This window comes from Rhipicephalus sanguineus, chromosome 6 (assembly GCF_013339695.2).
Source record: "Rhipicephalus sanguineus isolate Rsan-2018 chromosome 6, BIME_Rsan_1.4, whole genome shotgun sequence".
In the NCBI taxonomy this organism is placed as follows: domain Eukaryota; kingdom Metazoa; phylum Arthropoda; class Arachnida; order Ixodida; family Ixodidae; genus Rhipicephalus; species Rhipicephalus sanguineus.
Window position 1 is genome coordinate 35,355,137 of NC_051181.1, and position 19,729 is coordinate 35,374,865.

General features: G+C 45.1%; 1 protein-coding gene across 1 annotated transcript in view; it reads left to right on the top strand.

Moving 5' to 3' along the window:
• Positions 1 to 19,729, top strand: part of LOC119397189 (serine-protein kinase ATM) — a 69,973-nt gene that overhangs the window by 43,813 nt on the left and 6,431 nt on the right. The window contains exons 8-10 of the mRNA XM_049416483.1: positions 310 to 409; positions 7,131 to 7,374; positions 17,864 to 18,000. Of these exons, the coding sequence (XP_049272440.1) occupies positions 310 to 409; positions 7,131 to 7,374; positions 17,864 to 18,000 (481 nt within the window). The remainder of the gene's footprint in view (positions 1 to 309; positions 410 to 7,130; positions 7,375 to 17,863; positions 18,001 to 19,729) is intronic.

Here is a 19,729-nt window from a genome sequence, read left to right on the forward strand (position 1 = left end):
TGGTGTGCAACAGCTCAGAAAAAAAAGCGTTACACTCAAACCTCATTATAACAGTCACATCTGCCACGAAAATAACTTCGTTATATCCGAAAATTCGTTATAAATGTTTATTTGTAACACTGCGTCTATGACAACACTATTCTTCGTTTACTTCGTTGTAACAGATAATTCGTTATATCCGTGTTCGTTATATCGAGGTTTCAGTGTATTGACATACATGTTGTCTGCTGTGTTGGACCATTTGTTATTGCTACCATGTCTTCCTTTTCTATGGCTGTTAGCAGTTTGGATTATTTATTATTCATGCAGTGAGCACCGAGGTGACCAGTGGCCAGGTTTACTGCTCTCAGGCATCCGTGGCAGTTCTGATGTCAGCCGTGGAACGCATGCTGGTTCGCCGGGATGCCAAGTGAGTTGCATCTCTTCACAGGCCGCAAAAACCTGCTTGTACCCACTTTGATGCGTATAGGGTGTGATTGCCCAACGTGCCTTGGAATTTCTTGCTGCCATTTGTGCCATGTGACATCAGTAGAGTAGTTGATTAATTAACTTTGTTTGCATTCCATTAGAAAAGCAATTTGAAGGGGAAAAATTTTGCCTAGAAATTTGCTCATGCTACATTTGCTTCTGTAAACACAGACAGCCAAGGAGGCTGTATATCGTAAACACCTCTACTTGGCTGTACCTATGCATGCGGCACACATTTCCTGACTGATGGTTTCACAGCTGCATGAAATAGTCAAACCAGGCCTTCTTATTGTCTCTTCCTAATTGCAGCTGCTGTGTGGCACCAGTAGGTGCCATAATTTGTCTTTTAGTAGGTGACACTTGCTCGCTTGATACCACGGCCGAAAGACCGTGGCAGCAAGTGAGCGACTGTTGACATTGGTTTGTGAGTCATTTGATGGCTTTTTTTAGAGAACTCTGGAAAGATGTTTGCTAAATTCTGGGGACACACGGGATAGCCACGTATCAGGCTGGCTTGCTCTTCTCTATTGTTGCTGATGGGAGGGTCCTCTCAGAGAGAATGGTGTTGGATGAAGCAGTGCTTTCGGAGACGTCTCTGCGATGGGGTGGTTGCTTTCTCAGTGCAACACATGGCGGATGAAGGCTTTCTCACCCTGCCAGACAGATCTGGTCAAAGATATTTACATCTCTGTAAATGAGTTTGGCTATGTGAATTTTTTAAGTTATTGGTTATGTTTTGTCCTTACCTATGAGATGTCCCTATTACAATGTAGGTATGTAGAAATCAAGAAGTGGGCATAGGCAAGGCATGTAATGAGAAGGTAACTGCTGGTCATTAAGTGTCATTAGTAGGGAAGGGCAAGCAGTGAGTTTGAGGTTTGAAGTGAATTCGAAGCAAATGGTGATTTGTTCGAATCATTTCGAATATAATATTTCGTATATCACGTATTATTAAGAAAAAGCATTTTTGTCGTGACCCAACCCACTTACACAATATTTTTAAGAATTGGAACTCGGAATGTGTGAATGCCACTTTTTTGTTTCGAAATGAACAGGAAGCAACTTTGAATAGTTGCAAGATCTTTAGAGCAGTAGGGTGCAAGTTATAACTGGCACAATACGTTACGTTTCAAAAATTACTATACTTAGAGCATGTAAGCCCGTATAACTCGCTTTTAAAGGTAAAAAATAATTAATTGAGCTGAAGGTAATACTATGTACATTTAACCTTGAAGTGTGGTTTTGCGGCAGTGCAGATTTATCCTGGATGAGTGGTTTCGCAGAATAGCTCCCCCACATTGCTGTGAAACGACCTTTACAGGAGGTTTTATGCTCTCAAATATACATGGGTCATTCCATGCCAAGTGTCCCAGCCGTGGTGCTCGGACATCGCATATTTTACTGATAAAATATGTGCTTTTTTCCACATGGAGTGTTGTGGCAAAATATTTTAGTGCAAAAAAATTTCTCACTACCATGGTGCCCCCTCAAAGTGCCCTTGCTTTTGTTAAGCTGTTCCTAAGAGAAAAATGTATATAAAATCTGTTTTTGCATGCTGGGCTTCGAAACTGCCTTTGCACTAATACAAAGGTTCTGTTTAGCTGTTCTATTCAAGAATTCCGAAATTTTTGTGTTTCACTGCCAGCTACGTATTTTCAGAAACAACGATAATTTCAAAGTTCGCGATTTTTCTTAAAGTAACTCGCCTTCTCCCTAACCAATCTTAATATTAGCATAGTTTTCAGAAAAGTGTATTTTTGTACAAAAGTGTTTAGGGGTGAAATACACTTGAATCCTCCTGAAAAAGAAAGTGATATCGCAGAAAATCTGTGTTTTGTTGTATATTTGACCGCATTTTTTGTACTGATGCAGTCCTAGTAAAAATCCTCTTGTCACGGTGTTTGATAGAGAACTTCATTGCTAAGAAATGAAGAAAGTCTAATCAAGTCATTTTTGTATTAAGGAAGAAAATAATTTTTGAAGTTGGCCCTCAGAACGCACCCTGCATTTCGTTTTGTCGCACTTCGCCACAAAGCACGTAGTCGCCCACGCAGCTGACACTCGGCACAAGCGGCAACAAGACGCAAGATGTATGTTGGCAGCTAGTGAGGGCTCGAAATTCTTGTCGCCTTGATCTCTGGGTCACAAGTAGTGAATTCCCATTACAATGTGAGCCTGATTTACGGGCCCAAGGAGGAGTATGGACGCCAGAGAGCAGCTTCTTGGCACGTTGTGACACATACCGAAAAAAATAATGCATATTGTATACACTTTTTTCCTGTGTATACTAGTTGCGCAGACTATGGCACAAATCACCAAGGACTCCGTATGACTGTACTTTGTGCATCTACTACTGCTTGTCATACCTACAATTGTAGATCACTAATGAGCCCAACTGTTCACACTACTGCCATAGATGAGGTGTTGTTTTGACAAAGTGCTGTGCTTGAGTAAAGACAGTTGAAACAGTGCGCATTGTTAAAGCGTACACCTTGCGGTCTTGGCCGGAAGTTCTCATCAAAACCGTTGGAGGCAAGGAAAACGAAGTTCGGCATTTTGCAGAGCCACGACTCTGTGGGAGGGCTTGCGGCTCGGCCGTTTCAACTTCCTGCAGGCAGCTCAGGCAGCTGAGTTCTGTGGTCACCATGTGGTTGCTGTACAGTGTGTAGAGCTGTGGTGCGACTCGCAGGCCCGGGTGAGTGCATTTCATGCCAGGCTTTCTTGAAACCATTCTTGCTTCCTTCAGAAGTCTGCTGTAAGAAATGTCTGTTTGCTGATTGCATGGTACCTTATGCGTAGAAAGCATACACTTTTACGAAACATTCGCTTTTACGAGTTGTTGTTTGCAACTCTTCTGACTTTTTACCTTGCCTGATAATGTTCACTGTCATGCGCACAGCATATTGAAAAAAATAATTTTAGTGTGAATGTTTGTTTGCTTGTTTTCTCCTGCCATGAATCACATCTGGATGTCTTGCGAAATGAGTATACATCATTTCAGTTTAAGTATAGTCCCTTGCAGCACTGTAGGAGCTATAGGCTTCTCTGAGAAATCGGGAGAGGTAGTGCATTCTGGAATGTGTCCCTCTGCAGCTTTTCAACTGCTTCTGGTTGTCTTGGACAGAAAGCCGGGGACCCAGTAATAATGTTCAGATAGTCGGGCACCCAATATAAAGAAGGTAAAAGGACGTGCACATGTCTACCTGCAGTAACCGAAATGCCGTCATTCTTCCTTTATTCTGGCATTTGCCCCGTCTGCAGATGCCGGGGCAAGTACACCGTGAGATTGGGTACAGGGGTTGTGTGAGGTTCACTTTCTGCATCGGTGAAACTGCTCCCTGTGAAAATATGTCTGGTAGTATAAGTCTGCTTCACGGTGTTTGTCCAATTGTCACGGATTCGGGTTGTTACGGGCAATGGACTCGGACGAGACTCGTGGTAAAGCACAACAAATTCATAAATGAAACAAATACATGGCACTCTAAAAATATACAACTATGCAAAAAATTGTACAACAAATGCCAATCACGACAAAGAAACTCAGACAAGCCACATGCTGTATCGGTGCTAACTAAACTGTCCTACCCATAGTCTGGATATTCTAGGGGCATTGATGTGTTGGGCCGCCTCTTACTTGACTCGGAAAGACGCCCGAGTCCAGTCTGATGCCCATGTCATCCGGTCGTTCTTTTTGGCCCACGATGCCCTCACCAATCTTGGGGCCCACTCTGTAGCCCGATGTGCCAGCCTGTACAAGCAGTCTGTCACGCCGCTATCCTGACTGCTAGGCCCATTATGCCTAACATCGTTGTCAGGTCGTTCACGTGGCATGGCGTTCCACCACTGACCTGGCACTCCGGAGATTGCCTTGGGCGGCTTGCTTCAGAAGGGGCTTGCGTCAGGAACATCTGTACTTGCAGTGCACAGCAGCTGCATCGCCAAGGAGCCTTGCTTGAATGCCGTCGAGTTTGCCGGCCACACCTCGGGACGCCCGTGTCACCAGCTGCAGACCTGAACGCCTGTCACTCCCGTCGCCAGTGCGTCTGCTGGCGAGATGACCTTCTCGTGCCGAACCCCCGTATAAAATGCCCAATTCATTTGTTCTCTTTCTTGACGGCTCAGCTAGTTCACATGCCTCGAGCGCGTGAACTGAGCACAAGCATGCGCTCATGCTACTTCGAATGCTCGTCGTCTTCATCGTTTTCCTGCTCATGGCTGTCGCTCATGACACCAATGTTCCTACTTGTGCAATGCTGGCAATGATTGGCACAATAGTGAATAAAGACTGACCACTGTGTGTCCCTCTTTGCACTGTCTTTGTGAACATGTGCAGCTGTGCAAGAACAAACTAAAAGTGCTAATCAAGGTGATGACTGATGGCCTTTGCTCCCACTTGTGAATGTGCACAGCAGTGGACGTGCAACAGAGAAAGGCCATGTTTCACTTGACTATGCTACAGGCCATCTCAGCCCACCCTTTGCATCTGAACATACGAAATAAAGCTAATCTTTCTGTAACCTTAATATGCTAAAAGTGTAGTATCTGCCAAGGATGTTTACAGACAAGGAATAATCAAAATCAGGCACCAGGAAATGTGATGGTATTGTCCAGGAACTCCCTAAACAATCAAAACAAGCAAGGAACTCCTTCACACTGGCAGAATCTAGGTTTGAGCTAGTTGGTACTAAGCTAGTTGGTTCATAACTGAGGAAACGTTTCGGCACAAATTGAACGAGCACTAAGAACTAGGGGTGTGCGAATATTCGAAATTTCGAATATTTTTCGAATAGTGTTTGCTATTCGATTCGATTCGCACTGAAATTTTACTATTCGAACTATTCGAACTTCCCAAAGACAAATGCAGTCAACGTCCGGTTGAAAGTGACCCCTTCAGATTTTCAATATGCTTCACCTCATTACACTCTCGTATTGCGGCAAAGCTGCCTTTCAAGCTCCGTTACGGTCGAACTTGGGCGACAGTCGTCTTGATTGAAAGTGGTCCCTAGATTTTCAATATGCTTCACCTCATACACCCCCGTATTGCGGCAAAGCTGCCTTTCAAGCTCCGCTACGGTCGCAAATGTATTAACTCAGGAAAACGCTGGTTCCAATATGGAGATGAAAGATGTGGCAGAGTTGGGGGCTCAATTAATTCTGTTTTGGACCTGAAATTTGGGCAGGAAGTCCGAAAAATCGGACGCCGAAGCTTTTTAGCATCCAAAATTTCAGATGTTCTTCTATATCGACATCTACGAGGCAGATTTGGAACTCCGGACTTGAAGGGAGCCGACCCTTGACCGCCACATCAGTAGGGCTTCCACAGAAGTTGAGAGAGGAGGAGAGGCTGAGGAAATGGCATCTTTGCCTATCACGTGTAAAGTGTTGTCGGCAACAGTTTAGTTGCACCAAATCATGTACATAAATACAATTTGGCCTCTACATTGCCACATTCTTGATAAGAAAGACAACTATGAAATATGACCCCACCAGCGCTTCATCAACCTAGCGAAAAGAAACACTTTCATGTTGCTACCTCACAAGAACATACTTAAGGATTCTCTGCAACTTTTTCTGTAATTTCACTTCGAATTATTCGAAAAATGTTTGAGGAATATTCGAAAATTATTCGAAATTATTCGATTCGATTCGCACTGAATTTTTTATTATTCGAATTCGCTTCGCACCCAAAATTTTGCTATTCGCACAGCTCTACTAAGAACACAAGAGAACAAGATGGTTGCCAACTTCCAACTAATTTTATTCTACAGTGGAAAGAAGGTTTTTTTTACTCTACACTGTCTCAATGCAAAAATGGTTTTGGCAGCCTGATGGCAACGCATTGCAAGGTGTGTGGATGCTACCCCAAGTTCACTGAAGCAAAGTTTGTAGGCAGTGCAATAGAAAAAACAAAGAGAGAAGTAATAGAGGCATATTACATAAGGTAAAGGGGTGATGCCAGTATCAGGATGGCCTCGCTATCACTTCAAGATAAAGAGCTAAGTTTTCTCAGTAGCACCTTGTGGTTCTTTGGTTATTAGGCAAGAAAGAAAAAAAAGGAAACAAAGAGAAACTGTGATGCGCCCACACATGACCATATGTATTGACTGTGCTGTAAAATCTTCTTTCCCTGTGGAATAAAATTAGTTGGAAGTTGGCGTCTGCACTGCTGTTTTGTGTTCTTAGTCCTGGTTCAATTTGTGACGAAAAGTTTCCTCAGTTATTCACACTGACACTTGTGGGTGTCTTCGAACAGCTTTGGCTGTGAGAACTCGGTGGCAGCAACACGAATAAAAGCATCTATTCTGTACCAGTAAACAACCTATGATTAAAATGTTTGACAAGTGCAGTGTAGGCAAGTCATTCAATGCTGGAAGGGAAGCTGTGATATTCCCATTTTTGCGTGCCTCATGGGCGCTGACTGTAGGGTGTGTCACATCACCTACTTCATAGTTATGCTGCGGAAACCAGAGTAGTTAATTTATGCAGCAGCCGATTCCATGTGTTCCGAGGCAAAAGGCGCTAAGACGACAGAAAAACCCGTGTGTGTACGTCTTGTTGTGTGTCATCATCTCCACACCATTTGCCTCGGAACTTTTCGACAGTGCACGTGACTGTGGCACAAAACAGTTGAGCAAGATGGCATGCCGTGTTTGTTGGCGCAGGACGTCTGAGGATGGCGGATTGCTGCACTGGAGTGCTGTGGAGGCTGCGCCCGTGCAGTCGGTGCTGGTGGCCTCCTTGTCGGGCCTTGGGGACTTGGACGCCCTGACTGGATGCAGGTGCCTCGCACTGGGTGCACACTTCCCTCTGTGGCGCCACTGGGCAGAGCAACAGGGCGCGCAGTGGCCGACACTGTTGGCACAGGCTGATCTCGAGGCCACAGGACGTAACGCCCGCCTCGGCCATGTGGGTCTTGCACAATCTTGTTAAAATGTTGGCTCGGGGTTGATGGTTGTTGATTTCATTCCGGTTCAGCTCTGATACAGAAAAACGAAAAATAATAGTTTGCAAAACATTTTGGTAAAGTCAACTTTGACACATAGCACAGTGCTGCTGACAGGCACACATGTGAAAGTACGTTTTTACATTAAAAAAGAAATATGAGGAGGACCTTATTTTTACGTCTGGCAGTCCCATGCTGCCAATTTCCCATAGGGTGGGTGCCCTCCCAAGTGCATTGATGTAATAGACATTTGTTTATTGTTTTCGTGATACTTTTTATAATTCGGCATTTTTTCCGGTCCCGTGAAATCAGAATTAATCAGCTCTTACTGTACTAAAATACCGAAATTTTCACTTTCGAGGATAAAATAAACTATAAGTAGGTAAGTTTTTCTACTCAGGTGTAGTTTTTTTGTAGATGAAAATTAATCCTGTCATGTAGGTAGTTGCGAGATGACCGCAGTGCTATGCCATACCACTACTCTACCGTGTGGACCACCAGGCGACATGTTTTTCATGGTCATAAAAGTGTTGGAACTGTTCAGCATGTTGTGCGTTGACATATGGCCTGATGGTCTCGCACTCCATTTGTGTTGCCAGTAGCTGTGATACGCTAGTTAACCAGTCTGCAGTAAGCAACTTTGGAATGGGTGATCCATCTGCAGGTGAGCACGGCCTACCGATCATAATCATGTGACTCCGTGTGGGCAAAAAGCAAACTGAATGTGTGATGAAAAGCCCTCAACAGCACCCACGTGGAGAAATGAAGAAATGGGTGCTCTGCTCATTTTCCCCTCACCTTACCTGTTGTTACCACTGGGTGAGCAGAGGCTGGAGTTTGAAAGGAGGCAAGGGGGGAGAGGAGGGCCAGCCGTTGCAGAGGGTACACTGCCTGACCAAGATCAGTCACATTGGCTCAGTCTCATGTGCCAGCTGTTTGCACATTTGTATCATCCCTGACAAATTCAGAATTTCACATGATGAGCCCTTAATCATAACATATATAAAATGACTTTGTCCATCCTAAATGTATCTAAAATTCGTGTCATCACAAAGTTTGGCTCTGCTGTAATCGTGTCATTGAGATTCTGTTGTATTCCACATTCTATAAAAGTCTAGAAAGGACTCACAATAGGCACAAACAGACAAACAAATAAATTAATAAGCATTATCCCAAGCAAAGCCATTCATCTTGATTTTGTTGTGCATCGTAGTAACTTCTGCCGAATATTTTTTTTCCTTCACCTCTGAATTCGGCAGATCGTTGCGAGCATAAATGACTTGAGAAAGATCCTCTTGAATGCTAAATGAGTACCTTTAAGTACAGTCGAACCCGTTTATAATGAACTCGAAAGTGCCGCGAAAACTGGTCGTTATATCAGTAGTTCGTTGTAAATGGACTCGCCCTCAAAAACATGCACCTAGCGACCACGCCACTTTTTTTTTTTCTGCGCATTTTTATTGAAAAGTGCTAGCAACCCCTGCGGTGAGAAGTTAGGCCTTTTCGTGTTGTGAAGCGATGCCCGCTGCGTGCATGAGCGAATTAAACCGCCTTTGCAGTGAACCGACACCATTTCACTGAACCGCGGTACCGCCACGTGGAGCCGATCATCCCTGGCTAGTTGTGTGCAGCGCGTCGCCTACTCGGCTCACGCCATCACTGCCAGGCCGCTTGCATTTGTACGCGCATTTGTGCGCTCTTTGTGCCCGCTTCACATCGGACCGTGCACGGGTGCGGCGAGCGGCCCGTTCGTTCAACGTGGCGAAGGCAAGCATTTTGCAAGCAACGTGCATTGTACGTCTCCGCGATGCTCTGACGGCCCTGCACGACAGGCGCAGCGCGCTTGGGTTGCCTTTCTCGGTGCCCGTGTCGCTCAACACCAGCGAGCTAGTTTTGTTTACACGAAGCGACGCGCAGTTTATCTCGCATGGCGCGGCGGCGGCGAACTTGCGAACGGCAGTGGCATCTCGCGCTTGTACTGCTGGTACCGCCGTCACTCCGAACAGTTTACGCCACACGTGCAGCCAAGCCGATAGCTGCAGATGACTGTGATAAGGTTGTCGGCGATAAATCATGGCACGTTCATCGCCGGCCGCCACGTCGCCTTCGCTCTCTTCTGATGCTTATCCGTGAAGGCATCGCCGCAATCGCGCGGAAGTCGTAATAATTGATCGGCCGGTCTCTGCCATTACCGAAAAGACGAAAGACATTTTGTGCAACATTGTGACGTCGATGCAGTGAACATTTAAGCGCCGAAAAGTTATCGCGGTCATCGCTTATTGCATTTTATGGCTTCTTGCGTTCGAAGGCATAGGTTCATCGTAGGCGGTCGTGGCTGCAGAGAACGGCGCCAGGAAAGGTTTCCGTGCTAAAGCTGACTGCAAGGCTTCATGCTGCCTCCTATTTCTTTTTTTTTTATTCCCCACTGCCATTCTGCCACTGAAGAAATGACTGGAAAGTGAGTGACCTCTCTCGTAGCGTCCGAAAGCAGCGCGTACGGTGCTCGCCGATCTCGGGTATCTTCATCATGAGTAAACTGGACCGGGGCACGCGCGAGCGTGTGCCTCTCATGCTTTAGCCCAGTAAACCATGAATGTCCATTAGATATCTATAGAATGCTAGTCTCGGGATATTCAGTACATCTTCTAGATATCTACAATTCTCCACATGACATTTCACAGACGTACTATAGGTCATCTAAAATGCACCCGGGTCACGCTGTCAGTACGTTCCATGGATATCAAGGCTGGATGTTCTGTACATTTAAAAGATGTTTTTCGAATAGGCAGCACACAAAATGGCAACAAATACGCACACATAAAAGACACAAACACAAGCGCTGACAGCGCTTGTGTTTGAGTCTTATGTGTGCGTATTTGTTGCCCTTTTGTGCGCTGCCTATTCGAAAATCATGGCTCACCAACTAGCCCATCAGTACATATTAAAAGATGTTCATTCCTTAAAGTCGCATCCACATGACGTCTAGCGGCTTGTGAGGTGCACTAATTATGGCTCTCAAAAATGAACGCTCGACAGACTGTAGGCCACAATACTTTTCGCTCACTTGAGTGCTCGCTATATGTACTGTTGTAACCTGAAAGTAACTGTTGCGAATCACTATTTTGTAAATTTTAGTATTTATAATTTTGGAAGTAGGTGTAGGTGTCTCGGCATAAAAGAGCAGTTGTATTGCACTGCCTTCTATGCAGAGCACACTGCATACCTCACATTGTTCCTTTTAGGTATATAGCACATAACACATCTGATAACACATCAAATGTGCAATACTCTTCTCAGGCTATTGCAATGTTTTGTTACACACAATGAGTACAATGCATTGCCCTGAAAGATTACTGCACATACAACCGTAACAGTGTTTCAATACTGGCGAAATGACAAGAGAATGAAGCGAGTCAAAAGCAACAAGGCAGTATCACAAAAGTTTATGAGTAAAGCAATACTGTAAACCATAACACTACTCTCAACGTGTAACAACACAGGCTCAATGTCTAGAGAACGCAGACACACTCAAAAGAAATGAGGCGGTATGATAAAAGTGAACTGTGCACCAGCTGAAGACTAAAACCGAAACTGTCCGCCAGCAGTCCCAACATAAGTCCAGACAGGCTCCTCGGCCGAATTAGTATGGGCTTGTAGGTCACAGGAGGGGCTACTTGATATGCTCAGTCCGATCGCTGTGTGCCTAGATTCAAGTAGAAAGGCAGATGAAAAAAAAAAAAGAAAGCCGGTACAGTAAAGGACTCGAGAGTTCATGAAACTGCTTGAACTAGAAACTTGTCACATTGCTCTATTTTATGCCTTAAAGTGGCTCTCTTGCAAAACACGTCAATGGAGCCCCAATTCTATGACCTTGAGGGGGCACCATAAACTATCGTAAATTGAAAAAGTATTAAGATACGCAGAGACTGTCGGTCTTTCCCCAAAAAAATGCGACATGAAGGCGCACTGCTTCAAGAAAAGTAGATTAAATTATTTAAGAAAACATGGCAGCTAATTAATTAACTGGAGGAGGTGAAAGATAATTCTTATCCAATCTAACATGTCTTTTCTCCAGGATAAAATGAGTCAGCACGTTAACTGCAGTGACGAGTCAAGTACAAAGCTGAAACCTGCTACAAACGGCTTTCCATCAAGTATGGTGTCATCATCATTAAATGGTGACGGAGAACATTTCTTGCGAGCTTGAGAACATTCATACTGGACACGACTAAGCCTTGAGTGTGATGCATTAGTTCCCAATCAGGTGCAAACAATGAAGCGCTGCTTTTATTAAAATGGCTAACATGAAAGGAAAGGTATGTTATGCGCTAAAGACGGCTTGCAAAACACATCAATGGAGCCCCAATTCTATGACTTTGAGGGGGCACCATAAACTATCGTAAATTGAAAAAGTATTATATATATATATATATCCAGATTTCCAAATACTAGCTTGCACACAACCTCGATGAGGTCCGTGGAGATTGTTTAGGTAACAGCCTTTGAATAAGCATGCGATCAAGCAGTATTCAGGAATCAGGAGCGAATTAAGAAACTGGATCACTTACTGGAATGAACTGCAAGAGAATTTCCCCATTCTATGAAGGCAAACTGTACTTTTTCCCTTTTCTAATCCTCAATATAGGAGCTAATCAGTTCACCTAGCCGGTATCACTACCTTACAGGGGCCCTGCAATACTTTTTGAGCATGGTCAGAAAGCGCTGCCAATCGGCAGTCGAGGCTCCCGAGAACACGCAAGCCAAATATTATAGCGCAGCACGTGGCCTGGACTGTACAATAAATTCTCAAAGTCACCTAAACATTGCTCCCTCTTCTCTCGACAAATGATGTGTTAGTCCACAAATCATAGCGTGTTTATGCACAGTTCCACCATTGGCTGATTTGAGCATGGCGCTTATTCCAACTAAGCTTTGGCATGCTATAGGGAAAGAGACAAGCAAGTGCACAACGCTAAACAAATAAAAACAGAACTACAGCTACGACATACCACGAAAACAACGCTAACAAATGCACAGTACTACAAAAGGACACGCTAAACTAAGCTTATCAAGGCTACTCTGGCAGCTACAAACCATTACATAAAGGAAACGAAGCAGAAGTAATGATGTCGATTTCACTGAGGCATGCACGGCGATACAGAACTGTGCGTTTAGGAAAACGCGACTGCGAAAATAAACAAAAACCTTTATTCACGCATTACACAACGGCCTTATTCACTAAAGGAAAGCATAAGAGAACGTACTACCTTTGCTGGCCAATGGTCCACTGCCGGGGCGGCCAGGGTTCAGAAATTCTTCCACGGTTCTCGTGGTACGCGACACAGCACCCAACAGTGGTCTACGTCCACGCCAGACGACACGGTATGGAACTATGGGTTTAGGAAAACGCGACTGCGAAAAGAAACAAGAACCTTCATTCACGCATCACCCAACGGCCTTATTCACTAAAGGAAAGCATAAGAGAACGTATGTATACGTACTACGTACCTTTGCTGGCCAATGGCCCACTGCCGAGGCGGCTGGAGTTCAGAAACTCTTCTACTGTTCTTGTTGCACGCGACACAGCCAGAGAACATCTACCATGCACACAACACCCAACAGCGGTCAACGTAAGTACACATACGTCAGATAAAAAGCGGCGGACAAACGTCACTGCTGGCAGCGTTGGCCCTGGCAGGTCCAAACCTCAAAACCAAACCACGACGGTACGACCGGTCCATACATGTGCGTACATGTGCGAAAGAAAACGTGATGGCGATGGCGGTGATGGTGACGACGTCGACGCGTGTCACAACTAAGAGAAAAAGTTATGTACAAATTCATGCTTTATATTGCCGTTCAGTTTATATTTAAAAGTAACTGTACAAAGTTTTTACAAAAGTAATGCTTTTTTTGTATAAATCATGGCGGCCATGACGTAATTTGCGTTGCAAACGGAAGTAAGCATAGCCTTTGAGATCTAAAGTGTAGGCTTCAAGATGTGGGCCGGGATCAACAAATATCACTCTCCCGTTAGAACGGGCGTCCGTGGATGGCCAGATAACATCACAAAAATAACACAAATAAAATGCGCCGATGGTACAGTGTGCACAACTCATACTGTACCGACAGACGCACTTCAATTGCTTCAATTACCGGCGCCTTATCAGCGGGAAGAATTCCATTGCGGCAGGCTATTAGGCGTCATTTGGTAGTGAAGCCAATTCCAAAGAACATGTTAGCTGGTAGACATGAGGGAAGGCGGTCTGCCAGAGCTAGGGCCCTACAGGTAGTGATGCAGAACTATCGATGGTACTATCGATACTATCGATAGCTGAGTCACTATCGAACTATCGATGGTGAAAAATACTATCGATAGCGCTATTGATAGTAAGAAATTCGATGGTACTATCGATAGTATAAAATCAACAGCGCGGACTCCCTGCAGAATAAACTTGGTTCCCCGCGCGCGTGGTACATAGTGTAGCCGTAGGAGCAGGCTGAAGGGCAAGAAAGTGGACATGATTGTGTTCTTCACCAGAGTGCTTTGCTCACACATGATCATAAAGTCAGACTGTTTAGCTGTAGCGGAAAGGAAGCCTTTACATGTGGTGGGACTGCGCGGCTTCAAATTGATATTGTATTTTCTGATTTCAAAATAAAAAAATATCAAGAAGTTAATTGTAAGGTGTAGCTGGCTGCTTTTGGATACGAGTTTATTGATGGATATATTCCGCCATTTTCACGGAGGAAATAATTAATTTCTTTGCCAAAAATTGCTCACAAATTAAGCGAAGGTGGTAGTAGGCTATCGCAAATATTTTGGCAATATGGTCGGCCAGCAACATCATCATTATTCACACCACTATCGATAGTATTGTCAAGTGGTTGTGACTGTGGAGAATGCTGCAGCAAGACTGGGAAATACGGAGCTCTTTATTTGGGCGAACCTGTGCTCAGAAAATCAAAACTCAAAATACAAGCGATACATGCTGCGCACTGATAGTGGCGGGAGCAGTCGTCAGCCTTTGAGTAATCTGATCATCGGTGGAACGCGTCGTCCTTTATACATCAGACATCAAACCTTCCAGCTTTATTGCTGGTGATCGCGTAAGCTCTCGAATAAAGTTGACTATTCGCGTTCAGCGCGTAGTCTTAACAGAATTATCTAAAAAAATTGTGAAGCTTCTCAAACATTACGGCACGGTCTTGAAATACTCGAAATAACGGTCTGCGTCAAACGTTGCTAACAGTCTTTGTGGGTAACTGAACACGAATACGTCAAAACAAAGCAATAAACACGCGTGGCAGTAATATCGCTAGTAATAATAAAGATGGCACTATCGATAGTTTGTCGATAGTAGCACTATCGATAGTTTGTTTACACTATCGATAGTTTCAAAAAAACTATCGATACTATCGATAGTCAATTTACCGATAGTTCTGCATCACTACCTACAGGACAAGTATCACAACGACAAAACTGCAGTGTACGTAGATGCAGCAAAACAGAACGAACAGCTATACGTCGTGAGTGTAGTGACCGGAGAGAGGCGAATCTTAAACGCTGCTTCTGTTAAAGTCCCATCCGCTCTGGAGGCGGAAGAAACTGCCATCGCGCTGGCCATCACGAGCACTTCCGCTCGGACGGTCATAAGCGATTCTAAACGAGCAATAACGAATTTCGCTAAAGGCAGCGTAGCCGTCCCTGCGGCAAGGACCCTTAAAAAAGACCGGGGAGAAGCAACCGTCGAGCTTGTGTGGGTCCCTGCCCACTCGGGGAACCCGGGGAATGAGGAGGCGCATCGTGTATCCCGAAGTCTAACTAACCGGGAGGTGCGACCCTCGGACCCTGCTTTCCCGGGTGAGGCACTGATTTCTTATAATGACGTCACTAAGTACTACGCAAACGAACGGAGGCTTTACCCTCCGCCAGATGACGACCTCACGAGAGCGCAGGCCACAATCCTACGCCGCATACAAACGCACTCTTTCACCAGTCCTCATATACTGGCAATTATCACGAACGGAGAATTCGAACCAAACTGTCAAAATTGTACTCAAAATGCACTAGCTACCCAAGATCACATCTTGTGGGGATGCGGCGGTTTTCCCCCTCCAAAATCGCTCCTACCAGCTCCCTCAAAATTAACATGGGATGAACTTATCAGAACTCCCGACCGGGAGAAACAGCTGGCCATCGTTTCCTGGGCCGAAAGAGTCGCTTCCCGCGTGGAGCCACCCTGAGGCGTCAGTTGACTCTTAGTCAAATAAAGTTGATACCACCACCACCACCTTGCGGCGCAGAGCCGCAACCACGGTGCAGGGAGCATGGCCTCCGAGATTGGCAAGCGCGTGCACCACCGGTTAATGTCGGAGGCCACGCAGGAAGGAAAACCAAAAAGGGACGGGAGAAAAAAAAAACGCGACCGCCGCGTTAACACGCAGCGCGCGCCTTTGGCAGCGTTGAGGAGCAGACGACAGCGGTGTTTTCATCAGCAGACGCCCAATTTATTCCGTTCTTCTTCTTTCTCTTTTGTTGCATTCGTTTCTGCGAGCTAACGCGAGGAATCAATGCCACCTAAGAAAATAGGTGGTGTTGAATGAATGCGCGGCGACAGAGCAAGAAACGAACGTGGCCGAACGCGCTCCGCGTCCACGCTCCGTGTGACGTATACGGCGGAACGGGAGCAACATATGTAAACGCGACCGGTCTCTTGGTAACCGAATTTGTATTTTCTCTCCTCAAACCTGTATTGCACGAATAAAATATTTTCGTTTGATTAAATGGCAGACTTCAGTGGATGCGCCGATCTAGTGTCGTTGCAGCATTCGTTCATTATTTCTAATTCCTTGAATGTCGGTGTGTTGTGAAAAATAAGCACAAATGTGCACCGCCTGTCACTGACGTCCAAAATACGTCCGTCGTTCACACAGCGTACATGTGCATTGTACGTCCGTTACAATAAGCCTTTGTATATCTTCTAGACGTCCACATTGCGCAAAGCGAAAATTGAACATCTTTCAGACGCAAATAAGACATCATCTTTCGTCCTAGATGTTTGGTTTATATCGCTACGTACCATGGACATTCGTGGTTTACTGGGAGAAGGCCTACTTTAACTTTTTTTTCGCTTCGTATACGCCATATTTTTACCGCGACCGTGTCTGAAGTGTTCGTTGTAAAAGTAGGAGGCTTTGAAAAATGTTCGCTATATGTGGACGCAATTTCAGTGGGTAGCATAGGAAAATCGTAAGTGCACCGAATTATGGTCGTTATAACCGATAGATCGTTATATCTGGGATCGTTATAAGTGGGTTCGACTGTATTAAGCAGTTGTTAAGGACTCTTTTTTCCCTGAAATTCAGAATGCACAAGACTCCTTCCTTGTAAATTTTTTCCCAGAGTTGCCATTGTAATAAACAGAAGTTAAAATTGCTATTATTATTCTGTTCAATATTTTGTCGTTTGCATTGTGCACAAGAATTTCATCAGTCTTATGCACAATGTAACTGTCACTGCTCTGTCCCTGATCAACTACTGCCTTAGCAGTTTTCTAAATTGTTTACCTGTTAAGACAGATGAATCCAATCCCAACCTAGTTTGCTCAGTGTGGCTAGCAGGGTGACTAATACAGACGAAGAAGAGATGGGTTTTCTTTGTCCGCGTTAGTTGCACTGTTTACCACAATGAATGTACAGTAGACTCTCGTTAAATGGAACCCGAAGAGAACAGGAAAAACATGTTCCATTTAACAGGACTTCTATTTACTGAGAGATGAACAGGGGTGCAGAAATCAAGTGTGAAACCAATCGTGTTAGAGGCATTTGTTTCATTTAAGCAGCAATTATGTTTACACTCAAACCTCGATATAGCGAACACAGATATAACGAATTATTGGCTATAACGAAGTAAATGAAGAATAGTGTTGTCATATATACAGTATTACAAATAAATGCTTATTACGAATTTTTGGATATAACGAAGTTATTTTCGTGGCAGATGTGACTTTGTTATAATGAGGTTTAAGTTAACAGATTTTCATTTACAGAGAGCCTACTGTATACCTACTCGCCCAGTATTTCATCCTACTTATTTGCTCACAGAGGTGTCCGTTTCTTAATGTCTGTTATAAGCTCTACAATTTGTTTGCTCTAGCTGGAAACTTAGTTTAAACTTTTTCTTCCTGAGAATGTAGGAGCTCTGTTCTCCACTTTCTTGTCTAGAAGGTTTTACAAGAAGGCCCATCAATGTGAAGGATTTAGTAGCACAATCTGCAAGAGTGTATGAATTAGGTAGAGAGAGAATTCACCAACCTGTACGAGAAGAGCATCCACATTAGGATGCTCTTCTAGTACAGGTTTTCAGGTTTCTAGTACAGCATCCGGTTTAGGATGTGTCTCATACCTTTTCCATAAGGGCCAACGTTTAGTTATTCTTCCGAATGCCAGGCCTTGAAGCAGTGCGGACTGTACAACACGCTGACTGCCTACGTGGAACCTGGCACTCCAGACTTGACCGAACTGCAAGCTGAGTGCGCCTGGCGATTGGCTAACTGGGACTGCCGCCTGCCCCAAAACGACCAAGGGTAAATGCGAATGGTTATTCCTCAACTGCCTCAGTTTCGTGGCACTCATGCTCCTTGCTGACAAATTCAAACTTGTGCACTTTGCTAACGGAATATGACGACAGACACAGCGACATTCTTATTCATTGAAACATGGCATACTGGTGCCGCATATTTTGCAGTCCAATGAAAACAATAATAGAGCTGTTCCACTGTATGTTCCACCATGTTCATTGGCAAAAGAATAAGCAGTGCGAACGTTAACGTGGGCTATTTAGTAGAACTGTGCAAATAGCAAAATTTTGAGTGCAAAGCGAATTTGAATATTAAAGTTTGAGTGCGAAACGAATAGAATATTTCTCGAATATTTTTCTAATACTTTGAAGTGAAATTACAAAATAAAAGCTGCTGAATATTCCTAAGCATATTATGTTTCCTTGAACCCTGATGTAGGACCGCCGTCAAAACCGGATGCACGGTTCTTTTTTTTGTTTACTTGGTGCGGCCAACTTGGGGGGCCACGCCGGTCGGGGTGCTTCGAAGCGCCTGTGCGTCGCCCCGAAAAGTACTTAGACTCCGGAGATGGGTGAGCCCATCGGGTTCCTTGTCGCGCTCAGGACAAAGGAGCCCGGCCCCACTCGGGCGGCGGCAGGGAGGGTTGGAAACGCCGTCGTAATGACCACCCTGATTGCTCAGCGATGTATTAGAGAAGCGAGTTGGGCTAGTTGGTGCGTATTAACTGTGGACATATCTACTAGCGCTAAAAACACGAAGGACGAGGTAAAGACGGCAGACAGGACGCAGCGCTAAACTTCAACTGATCTTTTACTTCCACAAGACACAAGAAATCACAAGCTGCGCAGGAGGCTGCGCCACACTGAAGAAAACAACCAAAAAAAAAAAAAAACCAAAAAACGCCCCCATAAACGTCACTACATTTTTTTCCTTTCACATGCCCTAAGTTGATGAATCGTGTGATAACTAATCCAACGGTTCTATGCGCAGATTACGGTCCAAGTATGCGCACTCTTTGTTGCTGAGTGACAGCGATGGTGCGCTTACACACCGATCACCCGCTTTTTTTATGCAGAAGGCCTCGTAGATCTCTCTGTCTGATTGCCCTCGCAACCGCCTGAGCACACGAGCGCAGTGAAACTGTGCTTTGCACGCGCACTTCGGCAGTAGTCAGCAAGATGGCCAGCGGCGGCTACGGCACTGACGGATGCCCGGTGTTCCCTCAGACGGTCGTTTAAACAACGGCCCGTCTGGCCAATGTAGCACTTTCCGCACGACAGTGGAATCATATATACCACTGCGACTGAGCATTCCACGAAGCGCGTGACATGCTTTTTCCCACAGGCTCGAGCACCCTCCGTAGCATTCACCATACGGCACATCCCAGAAAGTTTTCTTGGTGCAGTGAAAACAACAGAGACGCCGCATTTCAGTGCTGCCTTTTTGAGGCGGTGCGACACCCTGTGCATGTACGGCACCGGTACAGGGCGCACATGCCTTGCCTGCTCACTATGCCCAGTGGTAGGTCGTGGCCTGCTTCACCTCTGAAATGAGGCTTTCCGCTAACGACACTATGGTGCCGTCAGGGAAACCCGGCGCTTCTCCAGCCTATGACTGGTGCATTACACTGCTTGCTACCTGGTGCTCACAGGATTTGTGCAAGGCGGCTCGAAGGCTATTCACAGCTATTCCCTTTTGACAGTTTGAGAGTGGGCCGAATTGTAGTTCAGGATTG